Here is an 18,684-nt window from a genome sequence, read left to right on the forward strand (position 1 = left end):
CAATCTGTGCTTACCTTAACAGGTTTTTGCTGGACCTCAGCCTTCAGCAGTCAGTAGAACTGCTTTCTTGCTCTGGAGTGGGGTTGCTGCTTCAGGCTCAGAAAAGTATTACGCTGGTGGCTGATCAACTCGTGGAATTCCTGGTCATTTTCATTAAATCAGTCTTGGTCTTTCCTGGTCAAGTGCCCAAGCATCTCATTACAGGTGCCAATCTTGACGGCAAACCGGGTACTGTGAACACTCTGCATTACTGGCAGTGAGGCTTGGCTGAATAGGGCTCTCTACCTCATCAGCATCTTTGACTGCCTCAGCATTGATTTCCTGCAGTATTGTTTCTGCTTGTCCAGGAGCCATCGGCACTGGTATGGTGTGGGTGATGCACACGGGCTTGCAGTCCCACACTCAGGCAATGATGCAATTGATCAGATGCCAGTGCTTGAAGTGAGGGTGTTGCCATGACGCCTTCCTTGTACTTGTCTCTGCATTGGTGGAACAAAGTGTTGGTGATGACAAGGCATTTCTCTAGACATTTTCTCAGGAGCAGGATACCATATGTGTTGGATTTCCCTAACCCACTCGCTGATGATTACACATCCCCAGAAGTCTGGGTCCTTTCTAACTCTGGCATTGAATAAGATCATTCAGCTCACCATTTGCATGCCAGTTTAAAAAGAACTGTCCAGCTTAATCTCATCTTCAAGAGTTCTTGCTCTGCAGCCTTGTCACTTACAGAACCGTGAGTGCATTTTCAAGTATTTTTTAAAAACTGATGTGGATTTCCGCTTCCGACAGAGTTCCAGACCCCCGTGACACTCTGAGTGAAAATATTTCTCAATTCTCCTCTAATCCTGCTGTCAAATTTCTGTAAATCTCTGCCCTGGATAATGGCCTCTCTCCTAAAGGAAACAGATTCTATCCTCCCTGTTAAAGTCCCTCATAATTTCATATATCTTAATCAAATCTTCCACAAGCCTCCTCTATTCCAAAGCAAACCAGCCCAGCCTATTCAGTCTTTCTTCAAAGCTAAAATTCTCCATTCTTGACAACATTCTCATAAACCTTCTCTGCACCTTCTTTGGCATGATCACGTCCCTCCTGCAATGCGGTGACCAAAATCATACGTAGTGGCCTAACTACAGTTTTATACAGTTTTAATCCTAACTGCCCTACTCTTACGTTTTACAACTTGGCTGATAAGGAAAGAGCTCCGTATGCCTTCTGAAACACTTTATCCCCCCCGAGGAATTTGCGGACATGCATTCAAAGGTTCCTTTACACTGCTCAATATCCTACCCATTATTGTGTACTCTCGTGCCTGTTTGCCCTCCACAGTTTCATGACCACAGGCTCTCCAGACAGAATTTCATTTGCCATTTGTCTGCTCATCTGACCATTGCATTGAAATCTTTCTGCAGTCGCCAGCTTTATTCCTCACAAGAAAACACACAACTAATTTTTCCATACCGGCCTCCTTCCACAGAATCAATTTTGGATCTAACTTGCCGCTTTCCTTTGGATTCAATAAGCTGTTATTTCTCTCAACAATCTGCCACATGGAATCTTGTCAAAAGTCTCACTAAAATTCAAGCGACGGCCTCCCACAGCTGAACAATCCACGCAGCAAGTTTCCCAGATAAATAACAGCTACTTGGATGAAGTACCAGAGAACATCAAGAGTCCAAGTAACTGGATCCCAGCAAGAAAAGGTGAACGTGGCAGCAAAAGAAATTCTTTTTGTAGCATTTGGCTCCAAACACAAAGAAATTATTCTATATATTCCAGGAATTAGAAAATTCTGGCTCTGGTTTGTATCTGCTCCATAACTGATTCCAAGCTTTGTGCCTTTGTGAATTGTGGGACAGATTTGATTATGGCAGCACTTTGATCGTATTCAGTGAGTGATCCACAGAAACTCAGACAATGTGACACGTTACTGAGAAACCTATTAGTATATAGGTTCAAAGAAAAGAGATAGCAGTACGAACTAACAGAAACCTGAAAAAAAGGAAAGGAATGACACGAAATGCATGGCAGCTGCCCAACCCCCTTTTTGAGCCCCGTCCTTCCCTTAATTCAATTATCACCCTTTTAACTGCCCTTTGCACAGCCTGTTTAACAGGTTGAACAGTTCATTCCATTATCTTCTCCATCAGACGCTGTATGCCATAACCATAGATTTGGATTGAGAACACATTGGTATTGTTCACTAGAATACTGAAGGTACGATTAACTTCTTCATTTTTCTAATTTTGTGTCCTATTTCCTGGCTCTTCGTCATCAAATGAGACTATCCAGGCATTACCTTTCTCTGTCTTAGGAGATGCTACAGCCTTTCTTCAGCACCAGCTGTTCAAAGGGCACAACATTTAATCTCCAACAAAAACTAAATTGCAATAAAGACGGCCAATGCTACAAGCTATTACTGCCACATAAATATTACCTCAGTCACTGGTATATGCAATCCCTGGGGCAATGCATGTTCATCATTTATGTCTTTTAATATGCTTCAAAAGAGATTTAATGCCGTAAGCAGGTAAGAAGAGTTTTCATTAACTCTCAGGTCCATGAAGACACAAAGGCTTCAACCAAGAACAGACAAAATTAATGCATCACCCTCACTATCCAGCCCCTCCCTCTCTATCTTACTCTTCCCACCATTAGTGTCAATCTTGCCTCTTTCAAAGATGCTGATACAAAGCACAGCATTGTTTTGACCGAAGTACCATAATGTTTGATTCCCAACGATCTGATGAAGCCCATGGAACTGCCTGAAAGAACTTTTTCCATTAAACAATCAGTCTTCTTACCTTTTCAAAAAAAAACAACACATCCTTCAAGTCATTGAGGTATCAGATTGTACTTCACCGCACATAGCCACACCTCGATACCTCAAAGCTCTACTTTGAACGTCAGATTAAACCAACATTTAAGGTGAACATGAACAATGTCATGACACTAATCATGCATGAATGAGAAAAATCCCTCCTCAACTGTACCTTCTCCTCTATCAGACATTTTATGCCATAACCGTAGATTTGGATTGAGAACACATTGGCATTGTTCACTGAAATACTGAAGGTACGATTTCTTTATTGCTCTGTTTTGTCTCCCATTTCATGTCTCTTTGTCATCAAATGAGACTACCCAGGCACATTCATCTTCACATTACCTTTATCTTGGGAGAAAAATCTCTCCTCAACCAACACCAGAGATATTAATTGATTTTGAACACATTTGCTATATGTGAGATCTTGCTGAGTGTATTATTAGCTTCCAGCTACTATCATATTGCAATGATTACACTATAAAAGTAATTGGATTGCATATAAAAACAATCAACTGAGAGGCATAAGTTCTTTCTTTTCCTTGACGTTTGGGATCAGACTCTGGATCCATCCCTGCACCAAGTGTCATTTTCTTTGATTTCAACATTGTTACCAGAAACCCAGCGCGATGAGAGAAAATATCAGGACCACAGTAAGGAACAAAGTGATATTAATGGTCGAGAAAGGCATACACAGAATACAAGTGTAAATAATGGCTTGAAATAAAGAGGCAAATGGTTAGCATAAACATATTAAATTAACTGTACAACATTCAAACCAAAATGGGATAAACTGGAGGCAATACTTTGAAATAAGAAACCAAATACATTGGCATGGCTGAACCAAGTCCACTCATATACAGAACAGGAATTGCAAAAAAGTGCGTAAGCGTAGATGGGAGGGAGGCAAGCCTGATGTATAGTGATTGAGATAAAGAATAACAAGATATCACATGAACCTACAGATCAATAAATAGTGTAAGTGGAGGAAGAAATACGTTAGCATTCCTGAACTGAGTAAAGGATATCGAATAACAAACAAAATTTCAACCATCCCCAAATAAACTGGCAAGAGGGAAGGAAGAGGAGACAGTAATGGAATTTTACAGGGTTTAGAAATCTTTTCGTACCCTTGAAGGGTGACGGGAGGATTGAGAGAAATTGGACAGAGGTACAGTAACCCCTCCCTTAAAAACGTAGTTGCATTCCTGAAAATTGGGACCTGACGTGAAACTTTAAGTGAATCGTACGTTCGCATAGTATTCAACCAGAGTAAGATTCCTCTATGATTCCTCTTATGATCTGGAGGAGGGAACCGAGTGTAGGGTGTCGAAATTTGCTGATGACACCAAGATTGGGGGAACGGCAAATTGTGCAGAGGGTGTGGAGAGTCTGCAGAAGGATCTAGATAGGCTGGGCGAATGGGCCAGGAAATGGCAAATGGAATTTAATGTTGGCAAGTGTGAGGTGGTCCACTTTGGTAGGAAGAATGGTAGGAAGGACTATTACTTACGTGGCAAAAAACTGCAGCAGGCGACGATGCAGAGGGACCTCGGGGTCCTTGTGCATGAGTCGCAAAAACCCAGCTTGCAGGTGCAGCAGGTGGTCAGGAAGGCGAATGGGATGCTGGCCTTCATAGCGAGGGGGATTGAATATAAAAGTAGGGAGGTCTTGCTGCAGCTGTATAGGGCATTGGTGAGGCCGCAGCTGGAGTACTGTGTGCAGTTTTGGGCGCCGCACCTGCGCAAAGATATTTTGGCCTTGGAGGGGGTGCAGAGGAGGTTTACTAGGCTGATACCGGAGTTGAGGGGGTTGAGCTATGAGGAGAGGCTGAATAAACTAGGCTTGTACTCGTTGGAGTTTAGAAGAATGAGGGGAGATCTCATTGAGACGTATAAGATGATGAATGGGATGGATAGGATAGAGGTGGAGAGACTCTTCCCGCTCAAAAAAGACAGTAGGACTAGGGGGCACAGCCTCAAGATAAAGGGGGGGCGGTTTAGAACGGAGTTGAGGAGGAACTTCTTCACTCAAAGGGTGGTGAATCTCTGGAATTCTCTGCCCGTTGAAGTGGTGGAGGCTGCCTCGCTAAATATTTTTAAGACGCGGGTTGATGGGTTTTTGATAAGAGAGGGGATTAAGGGTTATGGGGAGAGGGCGGGAAGGTGGAACTGAGCCAAGACAGATCAGCCATGATCTTATTGAATGGCGGGGCAGGCTCGAAGGGCTAGATGGCCTATTCCTGCTCCTATTTCTTATGTTCTTATGTTCTCTATATATTTCTGATTGAGAAAAGCCAACGTACAAATTGAAATGCTGTACTATGCACATGTAGCACTGTGTACATTTAGTTGCGATAACTTGCAAAATAAACTAAATCATTGAATATACCAGAAATTATATATGACTTCAAAAGTAATAAATCACCCAAACAAGCTGAGTATCACAGCTTGTGCATCTGCACTCTCAGCATCTCAAATTCAGCTCAATCTTTTGCTTTGTTTTCCAGCTCTTTGCCACTCTGTCTGTCTGTGTGTGTATCTCTCTCTCTCCTTTCCTGCTCATGCCCCTCTCCCTCCCTTTCCATTCTGTTTGTCGCTCCAACCTCGCTGCCTCTCCTTTGCCCCGATCTCCTGTTCATATTCTCTCTCTCCTTTCCCACTCATTTTCAATTTTGCAGATTTCAAGTTTGTGGATGACACCACTGCACTGGGTCAATCTCAATGACGAGGCTGAGCACAGGAAAGAGATAGAGGAGGAAACTTTCCAGTATGTTGCCCACCATGGGAATGGTAGTGGGAGGGACTCTCACCAACTTCTTCACATGCATCACAGAAAGGATTCTTTTTATATCACAGCTTGGTATGGCTCCTGCTCTGTCCAAGATCACAATAAACTATAAACATTGTAAACAAAGCCCAGTCCATCACACAAACCAGCCTGCCATCCACTGACTCCATCTATACTTCCCACTGCCTCAGAAAAGCAGCCAGCGTAATCAAGACCTCATGCACCCCAGACATTCTCTCTTTCATCATCTTCCATCGGGAAAAAGATACAAAAGCCTGAGCTCATATACCAACCGACTCAAGAACAGCTTCTTCCGTGCTGACATCAGACTTCTGAATGGACCTACCACATATTAAGTTGATCTTTCTCTGCACGCTAGCTGTGACAGTAGCACTATATTCTGCACCCTCTCCTTTCCTTTTCCCCTATGTACTGTATGTTTTGCCTGTTTAGTGCGCAAGAATCAATACTTTTCACTGTAGCCCAATACACATGACAATAATAAATCAATCATATCATGTGCCTTTGCTCTCTCCTTTCCCGTCTGTCCCTCTTGCTCTCCCGTCCCCCCACCCTCTCTCCCGTCCCCCCCACTCTCCCACCCTCTCTCCCGACCCCCTCCCACTCTTCTTCTCTCCCATCCTCCCTCCCACCCTCCTGTCCCCCCTCCCGTCCCTCCCCCCTCTCTCCTGTCCTCCCTCCCGTCCCCTCACCCTCTCTCCTGTCCGCACTCTCCCTCCCACCTTCCCTCTCTCCTGTCCGCACCTTCCCTCTCTCCTGTTCCCCCCCCTCCCTCTCTCCTGTTTCCCCCCCCTCCCTCTCTCCTGTTCCCCCCCCTCCCTCTCTCCTGTTCCCCCCCCTCCCTCTCTCCTGTTCCCCCCCCTCCCTCTCTCCTGTTCCCCCCCCTCCCTCTCTCCTGTTCCCCCCCCCTCTCCTGTTCCCCCCCTCCCTCTCTCCTGTTCCCCCCCTCCCTCTCTCCTGTTTCCCCCCTCCCTCTCTCCTGTTCCCCCCCTCCCCCGTTTCCTCCCTCACACCCTCTCTCTGTCTCCCGTCTGCCCCTCCCTCTCACTCCCGTTTCCTCCTTCCCTCCCTCTCTCGGTCTCCCATCCCCCTCCTTCTCCATCATTCCCCTCACCCTCTTCTGCTCCCCCTCCTCCTCTGCACTTTCAGAGATTGTGAGACATGGCGGTGAGGTACAGTTGGGTATCATCAGTGCAGCTGTGGAAATTAATGTTGGATTTTGGGGTGACGCCACTGAGGAGCAGCATGAAGATGAAGAATAGGAGGTCAAGGATTGGTTCCTGAGGAACACCATTGATAACATTAATGGGAAGATATGTAAGTGATGGTGATTCTCTGGCTTTGATTAGATTGTTAAGAATGAAGACAATTCCATCTAGCTTGACAATATAGAGTGGTTGAGACCTGAGACAGTGTTGCTGGAATCAGAGTGGATGGGAAGGTCTTCAACCTGAGGAGACTTCAAGCTATTACCAAAGTGAAAGAGACTGTTCTAAGAGATTTCCTCTATGACTACGCCCTGTATGCTGGCTCGCAGCCAGAGATGCAAGTCAGTATGGACAAATTTTCCACGGCTTGGACTCACCATCAACATTAAAAAGACTGAAGTCATGCACCAGCCTGCTCCTCATGCACTGTACACAGAACACATAAACACAATCAAAGGGCAGAAACTACAGGCAGTGGACCAGTTCACTTATCTTGGTGGCACCCCCTCCCAAGCAGCGACTATTGATACAGAAGTTAACTGCAGAATAGCAAAGGCAAGTTCTGCTTTTGGTAGACTGTGCTCCACTGTATGGGAACGTCGAGGAATCAGCCCAGCAACAAAACTGAAGGTCTACAGCGCCACGGTACTCACTACCCTCCTGTATGCCTGTGAAACGTGGACTGTGTATCAAAGGCATGCAAGACAGCTCAATCATTTCCACATGATTTATCTTTGCAGAATATTACACAACAGATGACAAGACACTGAAGTTCTCTCTAGAGCGAGTCTACCATCAGTCCACACACTGCTGATGAGAGCACAGACCCGGTGGCAGGTCATGTCATCCGTAATTCAGACGAGTGCATACCCAAGCAGCTCCTTTTTGGGGAACTCTCTGCTGGAAGACACTCGCATGGAGGGCAGAAGAAACGTTTCAAAGACACACTCAAGGCCTCCCTGAAGTCGCTTGACATTGACACGACCGCCTGGGAAACGCTGGTACAAAACCGCCCTACCTGCTGCTGCCTCATCCACAAAGGCTGTCAAGTTCACGAAGCAAGGTGTACTGCTGAAGCACAACTTAAGCACAAGCTGTGCAAGTCCACAGCCACCAGCGCAACAACTGCAGTGTCTACACAAGTCTGTCCAATATGTGCCAGGACATTCTGTGCCTAAATTGGCCTGATCAGTCATCTTTAGTCATTTTGAGGCTGGTTGCGGTGTGTCTGAAGATGTCAAGGTGCTCACGATGACTACGGATGAACAACAACAACACAGAGTGGTGCTGGGGAAGGATGCTGTGGCCAACTGTTTCACAGGCTCCAGATAGGCTGCAGGAGGCTCTTCACTTCAGAAGCACTGATCGGCTGTAATACGGTTTGGGGTGTCCTAAAAGTGTGGTGAAAGTCACTGGATAAATCCAAGTGAGTTCTTTCATATGGAGTTTTGAAGTGAATCGAAAGATATATTTAAGGGAAGCTTAGGTAGGTATATAAGAATAAAAAGATATACTTGTGACAAACAAGGTGAGAGGAGGCTCATTTAGAGCATGAACATTAGTACAGACCAGGAAAGTGAAAATATCTGTTTCTCTGCTGTAAAATTCTATGCAATCCGAGCAAGGGTAGAATTGTTTGCCCTTCCATTTGTTGAGAGGGGTGCACTTGATTGGACAGATGGGATCCCACTGCCTTCCCACCTGCGTGTTTGCTTACAGTTTGGGACCCAAAGCAGTAGGGAGACTGAAGAGGAGGTTGAAGACAGCACAGAAGTTAAACAGAGTACATTAAGTCGTAAAGGCAGTGTTAGTAATCCTAGTACCAGACAGATCAGGCAAAAGCAGGGTAGAAAGCAAGGGAAATCCAGATTAAGTGGCATTTATTTCAATGCAAGAGGCCTGAGGGGCAAAGCAGATGAACTCAGGACATGGATGGGTACCTGGCATGGGATATTATAGCAATTATTGAAACATGGCTAAGAGAGGGACAGGACTGGCAGTTCAATGTTCCATAAGAACATAAGAAATAGGAGCAGGAGTAGGCCATCTAGCCCTTCGAGCCTGCCCTGCCATTCAATAAGATCATGGCTGATCTGAAGTGGATCAGTTCCACTTTCCCGCTTTCTCCCCAAAACCCTTAATCCCCTTGCCTACCAAAAACCTATCTACCCGCGTCTTAAATATATTTAGCGAGGTAGCCTCCACCACTTCAACGGGCAGAGAATTCTAGAGATTCACCACCCTTTGAGTGAAGAAGCTCCTCATCAACTCTGATCTAAACTGCCCCCCCTCCTTATCTTGAGGCTGTGCCCTCTAGTCCTGCTATTCTTTCTAAGCAGGAAGAATCTCTCTACCTCTACCCTATCCATCCCCTTCATTATCTTATACGTCTCTATAAGATCCCCCCTCATCCTTCTAAACTCCAACAAGTACAGACCTAGTCTATTTAGTCTCTCTTCATAGTCCAACCCCCTCATCTCCGGTATCAGCCTAGTGAACCTCCTCTGCACTCCCTCCAAGGCCAATATATCCTTGCGCAAGTGCAGCAACCAAAACTGCACACAGTACTCCAGCTGCGGCCTCACCAGTACCCTGTACAGTTGCAGCAAGACCTCCCAGCTTTTATATTCTATCCCCCTCGCTATAAAGGCCAACATTCCATTCGCCTTCTTGATCACCTGCTGCACCTGCAGACTGGGTTTTTGCGACTCGTGCCCAAGGACCCCCAGGTCCCTCTGCACCATAGCACGCTGCAGCTTTTCCCCTTTTAAATAATAACCCCTCCTACCATTATTTCTGCCAAAGTGGATAACCTCACACTTGCTAACATTATAGTCCATCTGCCAGGTCCTCGCCCACTCACCCACAGCCTATCCAGATCCCTCTGCAGACTTTCCACACCCTCCACGCAATTTGCTTTTCCACTCATCTTCGTGTCATCAGCAAATTTTGTCACCCTACACTCTGCCCCCTCCTCCAGATCATCTATATAAATGGTAAAAAGTTGAGGCCCCAGCACCGAACCCTGCGGCACTCCACTAGTCCAGAGTACAGATGCTATAGGAAAGGTAGAACAGAAGGTAGTAAAGGAGGGGGCGTTGCACTTTTGATTAGGGAAAACATCACGACCTTACTGAGAGGAGATATATCCTAGGGTTCAGCCACTGAGTCTATATGGGTAAAATTGAGAAATAAGAAGGGGGAATCACTTTGATAGGGTTGTACTATAGGCCCCCAAATAGTCAGCAGGAAATTGCAGATCAAATATGTAAGATAGCTCCATGAAAAATATGGTGGTAATAGTAGGGGATTTTAACTTTCCCAACATTGACTGGGACAGCCATTGTATTAGAGGGTTAGATTGAGACAAATTTGTTGAATGTATCAGAAGGAATTTCTCATACAGTACGTGGATGGCCCAACTTGAGAGGAGGCAAAGCTTGACCTCCTCTTGGGAAATAAGGAAGGGCAGGTGACAGAAGTGTTACTGAGGGATCACTTTGGAACCAGTGACCATAATTCTATTAGTTTTAAAGATAGCTATGGAAAATGATAGCCTGGCCCAAAAGTTAAAATTTTAAATTGGGGCAAGGCCAATTTTGATGGAATCAGGCAGGAACTGTCAAAAGTTAATTGGTGGAATCTGTGGGAAGGCAAAGGGACGTCTGGTAAGTGGAGGCTTTCAGAAGTGAGTTAACCAAGTTCCAGGGTAAGCACATTTCTCTTTGAGTGAAGGGCAAGGCTGGTTCCAAATAGGGAACCCTGGATGACTTGGGATATTGAGGCCCTGGTCAAAGAGGAGGAGGCACGTGACATGTATAGGCAGCTGGGATCAAATGAATCTCTTTAAGAGTACAGGGGATGTAGGAGTAGAGTTAAGAGAGTAATCAGGAGGGCAAAAAGGGGATATGAGATTGTTTCGGCAGATAACGGCAAAGGAGAATCCAAAGAGGTTCTACAAATACATAAAGGGCAAAAGAGTAATAAGGGAGAGAGTTGGGCGTCTTAAGGCTCAACAAGGTCATCTATGTGTGGAACCACAAGAGATGGGTGAGATCCTAAATGAATATTTCTCAACAGTATTTACTGTTGAGAAAAGCACAGATGTTAGGGAATTTAGGGAATAAATAGTGATGTCTTGAGGAGTACATATTACAAAGGAGGTGGTGCAGGAACTTTTAAAGCACATTAAGGCAGATAAATCTCCGGGACCTGATGAAGTGTATCCCAGGACATAGTGGGAGGCGAGGGAGGAAATTGTGCGTCCCTTAGCAGAGATATTTGTATCATCGATAGTCACAGATGAGATGCCTGAAGGTTGAAGGGTGGCAAATGTGTCTTTGTTTAAAAAGGGCTGCAGGGAAAAGTATGGGAATTACAGGCCAGCAAGCCTCACATCTGTGCTGAGTAAGTTGTTGGAAGGTAATCTGAGAGACAGGATCTGCAGGCACTTAGAGACGCAAGGGCTGATTAGAGGTCTACAAAATAATGAGGGGCATTGTTCAGCTATAAAGTCAATATCTTTTCCCAAAGGTAGAGAAGTTTAAAGCTAGAGGATATAGGTTTGAGGTGAGGGCGGAGAGATACAAAAGGGTCCGGGGGGGGGGGGGGGAAGAATTATTTCACACAGGGGGTGGTGAGTGTCTGGAACAAGCTGCCAGAGGTAGAAGAAGAGGCAGGTACAATTTTGACTTTTAAAAATCATTTAGGCAGTTACATGGGTAAGATAGGTCTCGAGGGATATGGACCAAATGTGGGCAATTGGGACAAGCTTAGAGATTAAAAAAAGAAGGGCAGCATGGACAAGTTGGGCCAGGGGGCCTGTTTCCATGCTGTAAATTCTATGACTCTACAGGTCCTGACAGCATTCAATGTCTGATCAAGAGACACAGATGTAGAGATGCCGGCGTTGGACTGGGGTAAACACAGTGAGAAGTCTCACAACACCACGTTAAAGTCCAACCAATTTATTTGATAGTAATCCCACAAGCTTTCAGAAAAGCTGTTCCTTCGTCAGGTGTGTGGAAGGTCCATGTGACCCCCATGACTTGCCTGAGCTTGCAAAATCTCACTGTCCTGTCTGGAGACAATACGCATCTCTTTAACCTATGCTAATACTATCTCCACTCACATCGTCTGCATCTTTAAGACTTGAATAGCAGGTCAGCTGTAAAGACTTGCATTCGAATCAGTATTCTGTAAACTGTGTGTGACTTTATATGCCCTTCTCTGATCAGAACCTTCCACACACCTGACGAAGAAACAGCATTTCCAAAAGCTTGTGGGATTACTATTAAATAAACTGGTTGGACTTAAACCTGGTGTTGTGAGACTTCTTACCAAGAGACACAGCACAGGGAGGTGGTGGAGAGCAGGGTACTGAGAGCCAGACTCTTTGTGATTCCCACATCATGATCGCCTTTCCACAATCATTCACCTTCCTGGGTATGTCCCCATTCACCCTCCCCCCTCCATCTCCCACCTGGGAAGTGGGGATCAGGCTGGTGAGGGGCAGGAGCAGCAGAGAGGAAGGGCGGCGGGGGGAGAGGAATAGCAGTGGGGAGGAGAGGCGGGGGGGCAGCAGGGGGGGAGGAGGGGCAGAGAGGGGAGGAGGGGGAGGAGAGGGGAGGAGGGAAGGAGAGGGAAGGAGAGCGGAGGAGGGGGAGGTGTGGGAGGGAAAGCTATAAAAGATAAGGTAAGAAGCAAAAAAGAGCAAGTAGGAAGAAACTAAGGACACCAAACCTGGTCAATGCTGCGGGTGGGTTTGTCAAGGAGTGGGGGGAAACAGATGGCAAGACTCGCCAGAAACAATGGGTAGAGAGAGGTCAGGAGAGTGCACAAGGGGCAATAAATGGAGTTGGAATGGTGAGAATAGGGGTACATGAGAAAGGGAGATGGTTTTAATTTTTGATTCTAAAATAAATTTAAGCCTAATATACTGAAGCGGAAGGTGAGCTATCCGCTGTAATCTTTCTCCTGCAGTTTGTAGTTGGTCACTGATGCTACACCATGCATGTATTGTTAAGGATTGTGAGAAATACTACTCCAACCTCTAACCCTTCCTATCTCCCAAAAATGAGCAGAGATTTGGACTGCCCATATTAGGGCAGTGTGATGCTGGGCACCATACCTCTGTACTGTCCTTCAGCCAGTCTGTACGAGGCAGCTCGGCAAGCTGTGAAAAACGCCGATCGTAAATGCAGAGATGGAGATGTTTATCCAGCACCCGGAAATCTTCATAACTCCTCTTCACAATCCAACTCCTGCCCTGCAGATAGAAGAGAGTTTACTGAAGACACTGAACATATGTCACTTGAGAAGTGAGTCAAAAGAAAATCAAGCAATCTGAAACAAGAAAACAGCCAGTTTCAACTTGCCGTAGTGATACATTTTGTACTTTATTCATTACTGTCAATTGGTCCTTTCAGGAAATCCCTCCAATCAGGTTTCTTACCAAGTTAGAAATGACATCCTACGTAACCATGACAAAGGTAAACACTCCCTTCTCGTCTTTCTTGATCTGTCCAAAGCCTTTAACACAGTTTACCGCTTTCATCCTCCCGAACACCTCGCCACTATTTTCCTGCTTGTGGGAGTGCACTGGTTCCATTTTTATTTATCAAATTGTAGCCAGGAAATTGCCACCAATTCTCTTCCCATTCCTGCACCGTTACCTTTGATGTCCCTCAAGGATTTATCCTGGGCTCCCTCCAACTTCCCATCCTCATGCCGCTCCTCACTAATAGCATCTGAGAGCAGATTGTTAGATTCCACATGGAGACTTATGACACCAAACTCTACCTTACCACCTCCAATGTTTCTAAACTGGACGTTCTAAAGTGTCTTTGCCAATATTTATTCCCCAGCCAGCATCACCAAAACAAATTAGCTTGGTCATAAGGCTTAAAGCAGTTTGTGGAATCTTCCTGCGCTGCCTGTTTCTCCACAGTACAGTAGTCAATATAATTCATTAGCTGCACATTGCTTTGAACATCCTGAACTCACAAAAGGAACTACATAAATGCAAGTTCTTTCTTCAACATTTTTTACAGTTTCATCATTTAAATCTTTATAATATTTTAACATGCGTTTCCATAAAACTTTAATTACTGGCGATGGCGTGCTCCCTCTCCCCCAGGACCCCTCTGACTAATCACCGCACTGGAGCAGTCCACACCAATGACGGGGGGCTGGGACAATAATGCAGCATGCTGCTAATTCAAAACAAAGTATGCTCATTCTTTTAAGCGGTGTACAGACTTTCAACATCACATTGATCAGTTTGAACAGAAAGTATCCCATATACTTTCTTTCCTCTTCATACTCAAACTGTTTACTTGTGGGCAATAGGAAATACTCACTCAGATACGGGATCTAAAATACATGTTTTCTCAACAAGAAAATTACACATAGATCCAAAAATCACTAAAGATTTCAGGAAGCATTTGATGCAGTTCAGGTCTCAAACAGAGTAATTGCACAGATCCCTGGTACAGGGAAAAGGCGGTGGGGGAGGGAAATGGAGCGGAACTACCAATAAAATTTAAACCACTCTATCCCATAATTAGCACACAACATTCTACAGAAAAAAAGATGAATATAAGCAGTTTTATTAAACAGGAACTACATTCTGAAGAAACATCTGTGTTCCGTCACAGCATCTGTCAGTTTAGACTTTTCATTTCTTATTGCTCTAGAGCCAACTCTGAGGCCCTGGTCCACAAGGAATTAGACCACAGCTTGCTCTCTGTTGACCTTTAAAGCTGCAACACATCAGCGTAAGTAGAAAATGCTGCTTTCTCACAGTCTACACATGGCTATACTGAGTGAGTGCAGCCAGCTTACACGATCATGGCTACATATTTCAAACATTTCACAATATCCCAACGCTCCTGGCTTAACAGGAATGCAATCATGTTCAGAACCTCATGGAAACGGGTGATGCAGGCTGGCGGCTGCTGGTTACAGTGTGTGTGCACACGAGAGTGTGTGTGCATGTGCACCTGTGTGTCTGGTGCTCTTACGGCCTGTGTGCATTTCTGAGAGAGAGTGTAAGGTGTCCTTGCAGTGTGTGAGACTGTGAGAGAGACTGTGTGTGTGTGAGAGAGAGAGAGAGAGAGAGAGAGAGAGACTGTGTGTGTGTGTGTGTGTGTGTGTGTGTGTGTGTGTGTGTGTGTGTGGGTGCGCGCGCGCACGCTTTACTCTCAATTTCTAAATTCATTGATGACATCAAATTCAGTTCCAAGATGATTGACCTCCAGCAAAACACAGCCATCTTCCTTTGTGCTGGATATGACTCCAGACAGTGGAGAATTTTCCTCTAATTCCCATCAACTCCAGTTTTACTAGGGGTCCTTGATGCCACACTTAGTTAAATCCTGTCTCAATGTCAAGGGCAGTCACTCTTGCCTCACCTCCTGAGCTCAGCTCTTTTGTTTATTTTTGGACTAATGAGGTCAGGAGCTAAGTGGCCCTGGTGGAATGGAAATTGAGAGAGTGAGCAGATTATTGCTGAGTAAGTACCACGTGACAGTGCCGTAGGTGATGTCTTCCATCAATTTACTGATGATCAATAGTAGTCTGATATGTTTTAGATTGTATCTATTAGTGTGCATTTCCCATTGCCCACAAGTTACCAGTCTGAGTATAAAGAAGAAAGCAAATGCATGGGTTATGGGCATGTAGTTATCATGGGTGACTTTAACTTTCCAAATATTGATTGGAACCTTTATAGGTCGAATAGTTCGATGGGACACTTCTTGTATAATCTGAGCAGGAGGGTTTCCTGACACAATATGTGGATAAGCCGACAAGTGGTGGGGCCACATTGGACTGGGTACTGGGTAATGAACCGGGCCAAGTGTTAGATTTGTTTGTGGGAGAGCACTTTGGAGGTAGTGACCACAATTCGGTGTCCTTCATTACTGCAATGGAGAGGGATAGGGTCACACAGCAGGTCAAGGTTTATAATTGGGGCAGGGGTAATTATGACGCGATTAGGCAAGAATTAGGGGGCATAAGATGGGAACAGAAACTGTCAGGCATGGGCACAAACGAAAAATGGAACTTTTTCAAGGAACAATAACGGTGTGTCCTCGATAGGTATGTCCCTGTCAGGCAGGGAGGAAATGGCCGAGTGAGGGAACCATGGTTCACAAAGGAGGTTGAATATCTTGTCAAGAGGAAAAATGAAGCGCATGTAAGGATGAAAAAAACAAGATTCTGTTGGGTCGCTTGAGGGTTACAAGGTAGCTAGGAATGAGTTAAAGAAAGGGCTTAGGAGGGGGCATGAGAAGTCCTTGCCGGGTCGAATAAAGGAAAACCCCAAGGCTTTTTACTCTTATGTGAGAAATAAAAGAATGACCAGGGTGAGGTTAGGGGCAGTCAAGGATAGTAGTGGGAACTTGTACATGGAGTCAGAAGAGATAGGTGAGGCATTGAGTGAATACTTTTCTTCAGTGTTCACTAAGGAGAGGGGCCATGTTTTTGAGGATAAGTGTGTGAAACAGGCTGATAGGATAGAGGAGGTAGATGTTCTGAGGGAAGATGTATTAGCAATTTTGAAAAACCTGAAGGTGGATAAGTCCCCTGGGCCAGATGGGATACATCCTAGGATACTTTGGGAGGCAAGGGATGAGATTGCAGAGCCTTTAGCTTTGATCTTTGGGTCCTCACTGTCCACAGAGATTGTGCCGGAGGACTGGAGAGTGACGAGTGTTGTTCCTCTCTTCAAAAGAGGAAATAGGAATGACCCTGGCAATTAGAGGCCAGTTAGTCTTACTTCGGTGGTAGGTAAGTTAATGGAAAGGGACCTGAGAGAGAAAAGATTTATGACCATTTGGAAAGATGCAATTTAATCTGGGATAGTCAGCACAGTTTCATGAGGGGTAAGCCCTGCCTCACAAATCTGATTGAATTCTTTGAGGAGGTAACTAGGTGTGTAGACACAGGTAGAGCAGTTGAAGTTGTATACATGGATTTTAGTAAGGCATTTGATAAGGTTCCCCATGATAGGCTCATGAAGAAAGTAAGGAGGTGTGGGATAGGAGGAAATTTGGCCGATTGGATAAGTAACTGGCTATCTCACAGAAGACAGAGGGTGGTGGTGGAAGGAAAATTTTCAGACTGGAGGCCAGTTACCAGCGGTGTACCACAGGGATCAGTCTGGGTTCTCTGCTATTTGTGATTTTTATCAATGACTTGGAAGAGGGGGCTGAAGGGTGGGTTAGTAAATTTGCTGATGACACCACGATTGGTGGAGTAGTGAATGAGGTGAAGGGCTCTTGCAGGCTGCAAAGAGTCATTGATAGGATGCAGAGCTGGGCCGAAAAGTGGCAGATGGAATTTAACCCTGATAAGTGCAAGGTGATTCATTTTGGTAGGACAAACTTGAATGCAGATTACAGGGCCAACAGCAGGGTTCTGAGGAATGTGGAAGAGCAGAGAGATCTTGGGGTTCATATCCACAGATCTCTGAAGGTTGTCACTCAAGTGGATAGAGCCGTGAAGAAGGCTTATACTGTGTTAGTGTTTATTAATAAGGGGTTTGAGTTTAAGAGCTGTGGGGTTATGCTGCAACTATACCAGACATTTGGAATTATTGTGTTCAGTTCTGGTCACCTCGCTATAAGGAGGATGTGGAAGCACTGGAGAGAGTGCAGAGGAGATTTATCAGGATGCTGGTTTGCAGAGTAGGTCTTATGAGAAAAGGTTGAGGGAGCTGGGGCTTTTCTCTTTAGAGCAGAGGAGGATGACAAGCGACTTAATAAAGGTTTATAAGATGTTGAGGGGGAAGATAGTCTCTGCATGTCCATTCTATTTCCTCGGGTGGGTGTAGCTGTTACTAGGGGGCATAACTATAAGGTTCATGGTGGGAAATATAGGAGGGACGTCCGAGGTAGATTCTTTACTCAGAGAGTGGTTGGGGTGTGGAATGCAGCGCCTGCTGTGATAGTGGAATTGGACACTTTAGGGACTTTCAAGCAGTTATTGGATAGGCACATGGAGCACTCCAGAATGATAGGGAGTGGGATAGCTTGATCTTGGGTTGGACATAACTCAGCACAACATTGAGGGCCCAAGGGCCTGTACTGTGCTATGTTTCTATGGGGGTACTCTTTATTGAAAGTGATATATTTGATGTTGAAAGTGTGTAATTGGTTAGGTTGGATTTGCCCAGCTTTTTATGTACAGGACATACCTGCCAATTTTCCACATTGCTATGCAGACAGCAGTGTTATAACTCTATTGGAACTATATGGCTAGGGAGCAGCTAGTTCTGGAGCACAAGTCTTCAGTATTATTGCGAGTATGTTGCTTGGGTCTTTGCCTTTGCAGTGACCAGTGCAGTTAGCCGTTTTTTGATATCATACGGAGAGAGTCAAATGGGCTGAAGCAGGCATCTATGATGCTGGGGAGCTCTGGAGGAGGGCAAGATGGATTCTCCACTCGGCACTTCTAGCTGAAGATTGTTGCAAATGCTTCAGCCTTGTCTTTTGCACTGATGTGCTGGGCTCCTCCTGAATAGTTATTTGTCCACCAAGATTTGTGATTGAAGCTGGTAGGACTGCAGAGTTTATATTTGATCCAATGGTTATGAAATTGCTTAGCTCTGCCTACTGCATGTTGCTTCCACTGTTTGGTATGCAGGTAGCCCTGTGCTGTAGCTCCGTCAAGATGGCACCTCATTTTTGAGTATGCTTGGTGCGGCTCCTGGCATGCCCTGCCGCACTGCTCATTGAAACAATTGTCAAATGCAGTACCACATAGATAACTAAGAGATTGGGTTCCACATTTTGATTGAAAGGACATGAGCTCACACATGACTTGGAAGACAAACGA

General features: G+C 45.2%; 1 protein-coding gene across 5 annotated transcripts in view; it reads right to left on the reverse strand.

Moving 5' to 3' along the window:
- arhgap32b (Rho GTPase activating protein 32b) overlaps positions 1 to 18,684 on the reverse strand; it is a 529,550-nt gene that overhangs the window by 157,150 nt on the left and 353,716 nt on the right. For all 5 annotated transcript variants that reach the window (XM_080214854.1, XM_080214856.1, XM_080214855.1 and 2 more), the window contains one exon: positions 12,974 to 13,111. In XM_080214854.1, the coding sequence (XP_080070980.1) occupies positions 12,974 to 13,111 (138 nt within the window). The remainder of the gene's footprint in view (positions 1 to 12,973; positions 13,112 to 18,684) is intronic.

The sequence above is a fragment of the Carcharhinus amblyrhynchos genome, chromosome 29, assembly GCF_965287045.1.
Source record: "Carcharhinus amblyrhynchos chromosome 29, sCarAmb.v2.hapA, whole genome shotgun sequence".
NCBI classification, from domain to species: Eukaryota; Metazoa; Chordata; class Chondrichthyes; order Carcharhiniformes; family Carcharhinidae; genus Carcharhinus; species Carcharhinus amblyrhynchos.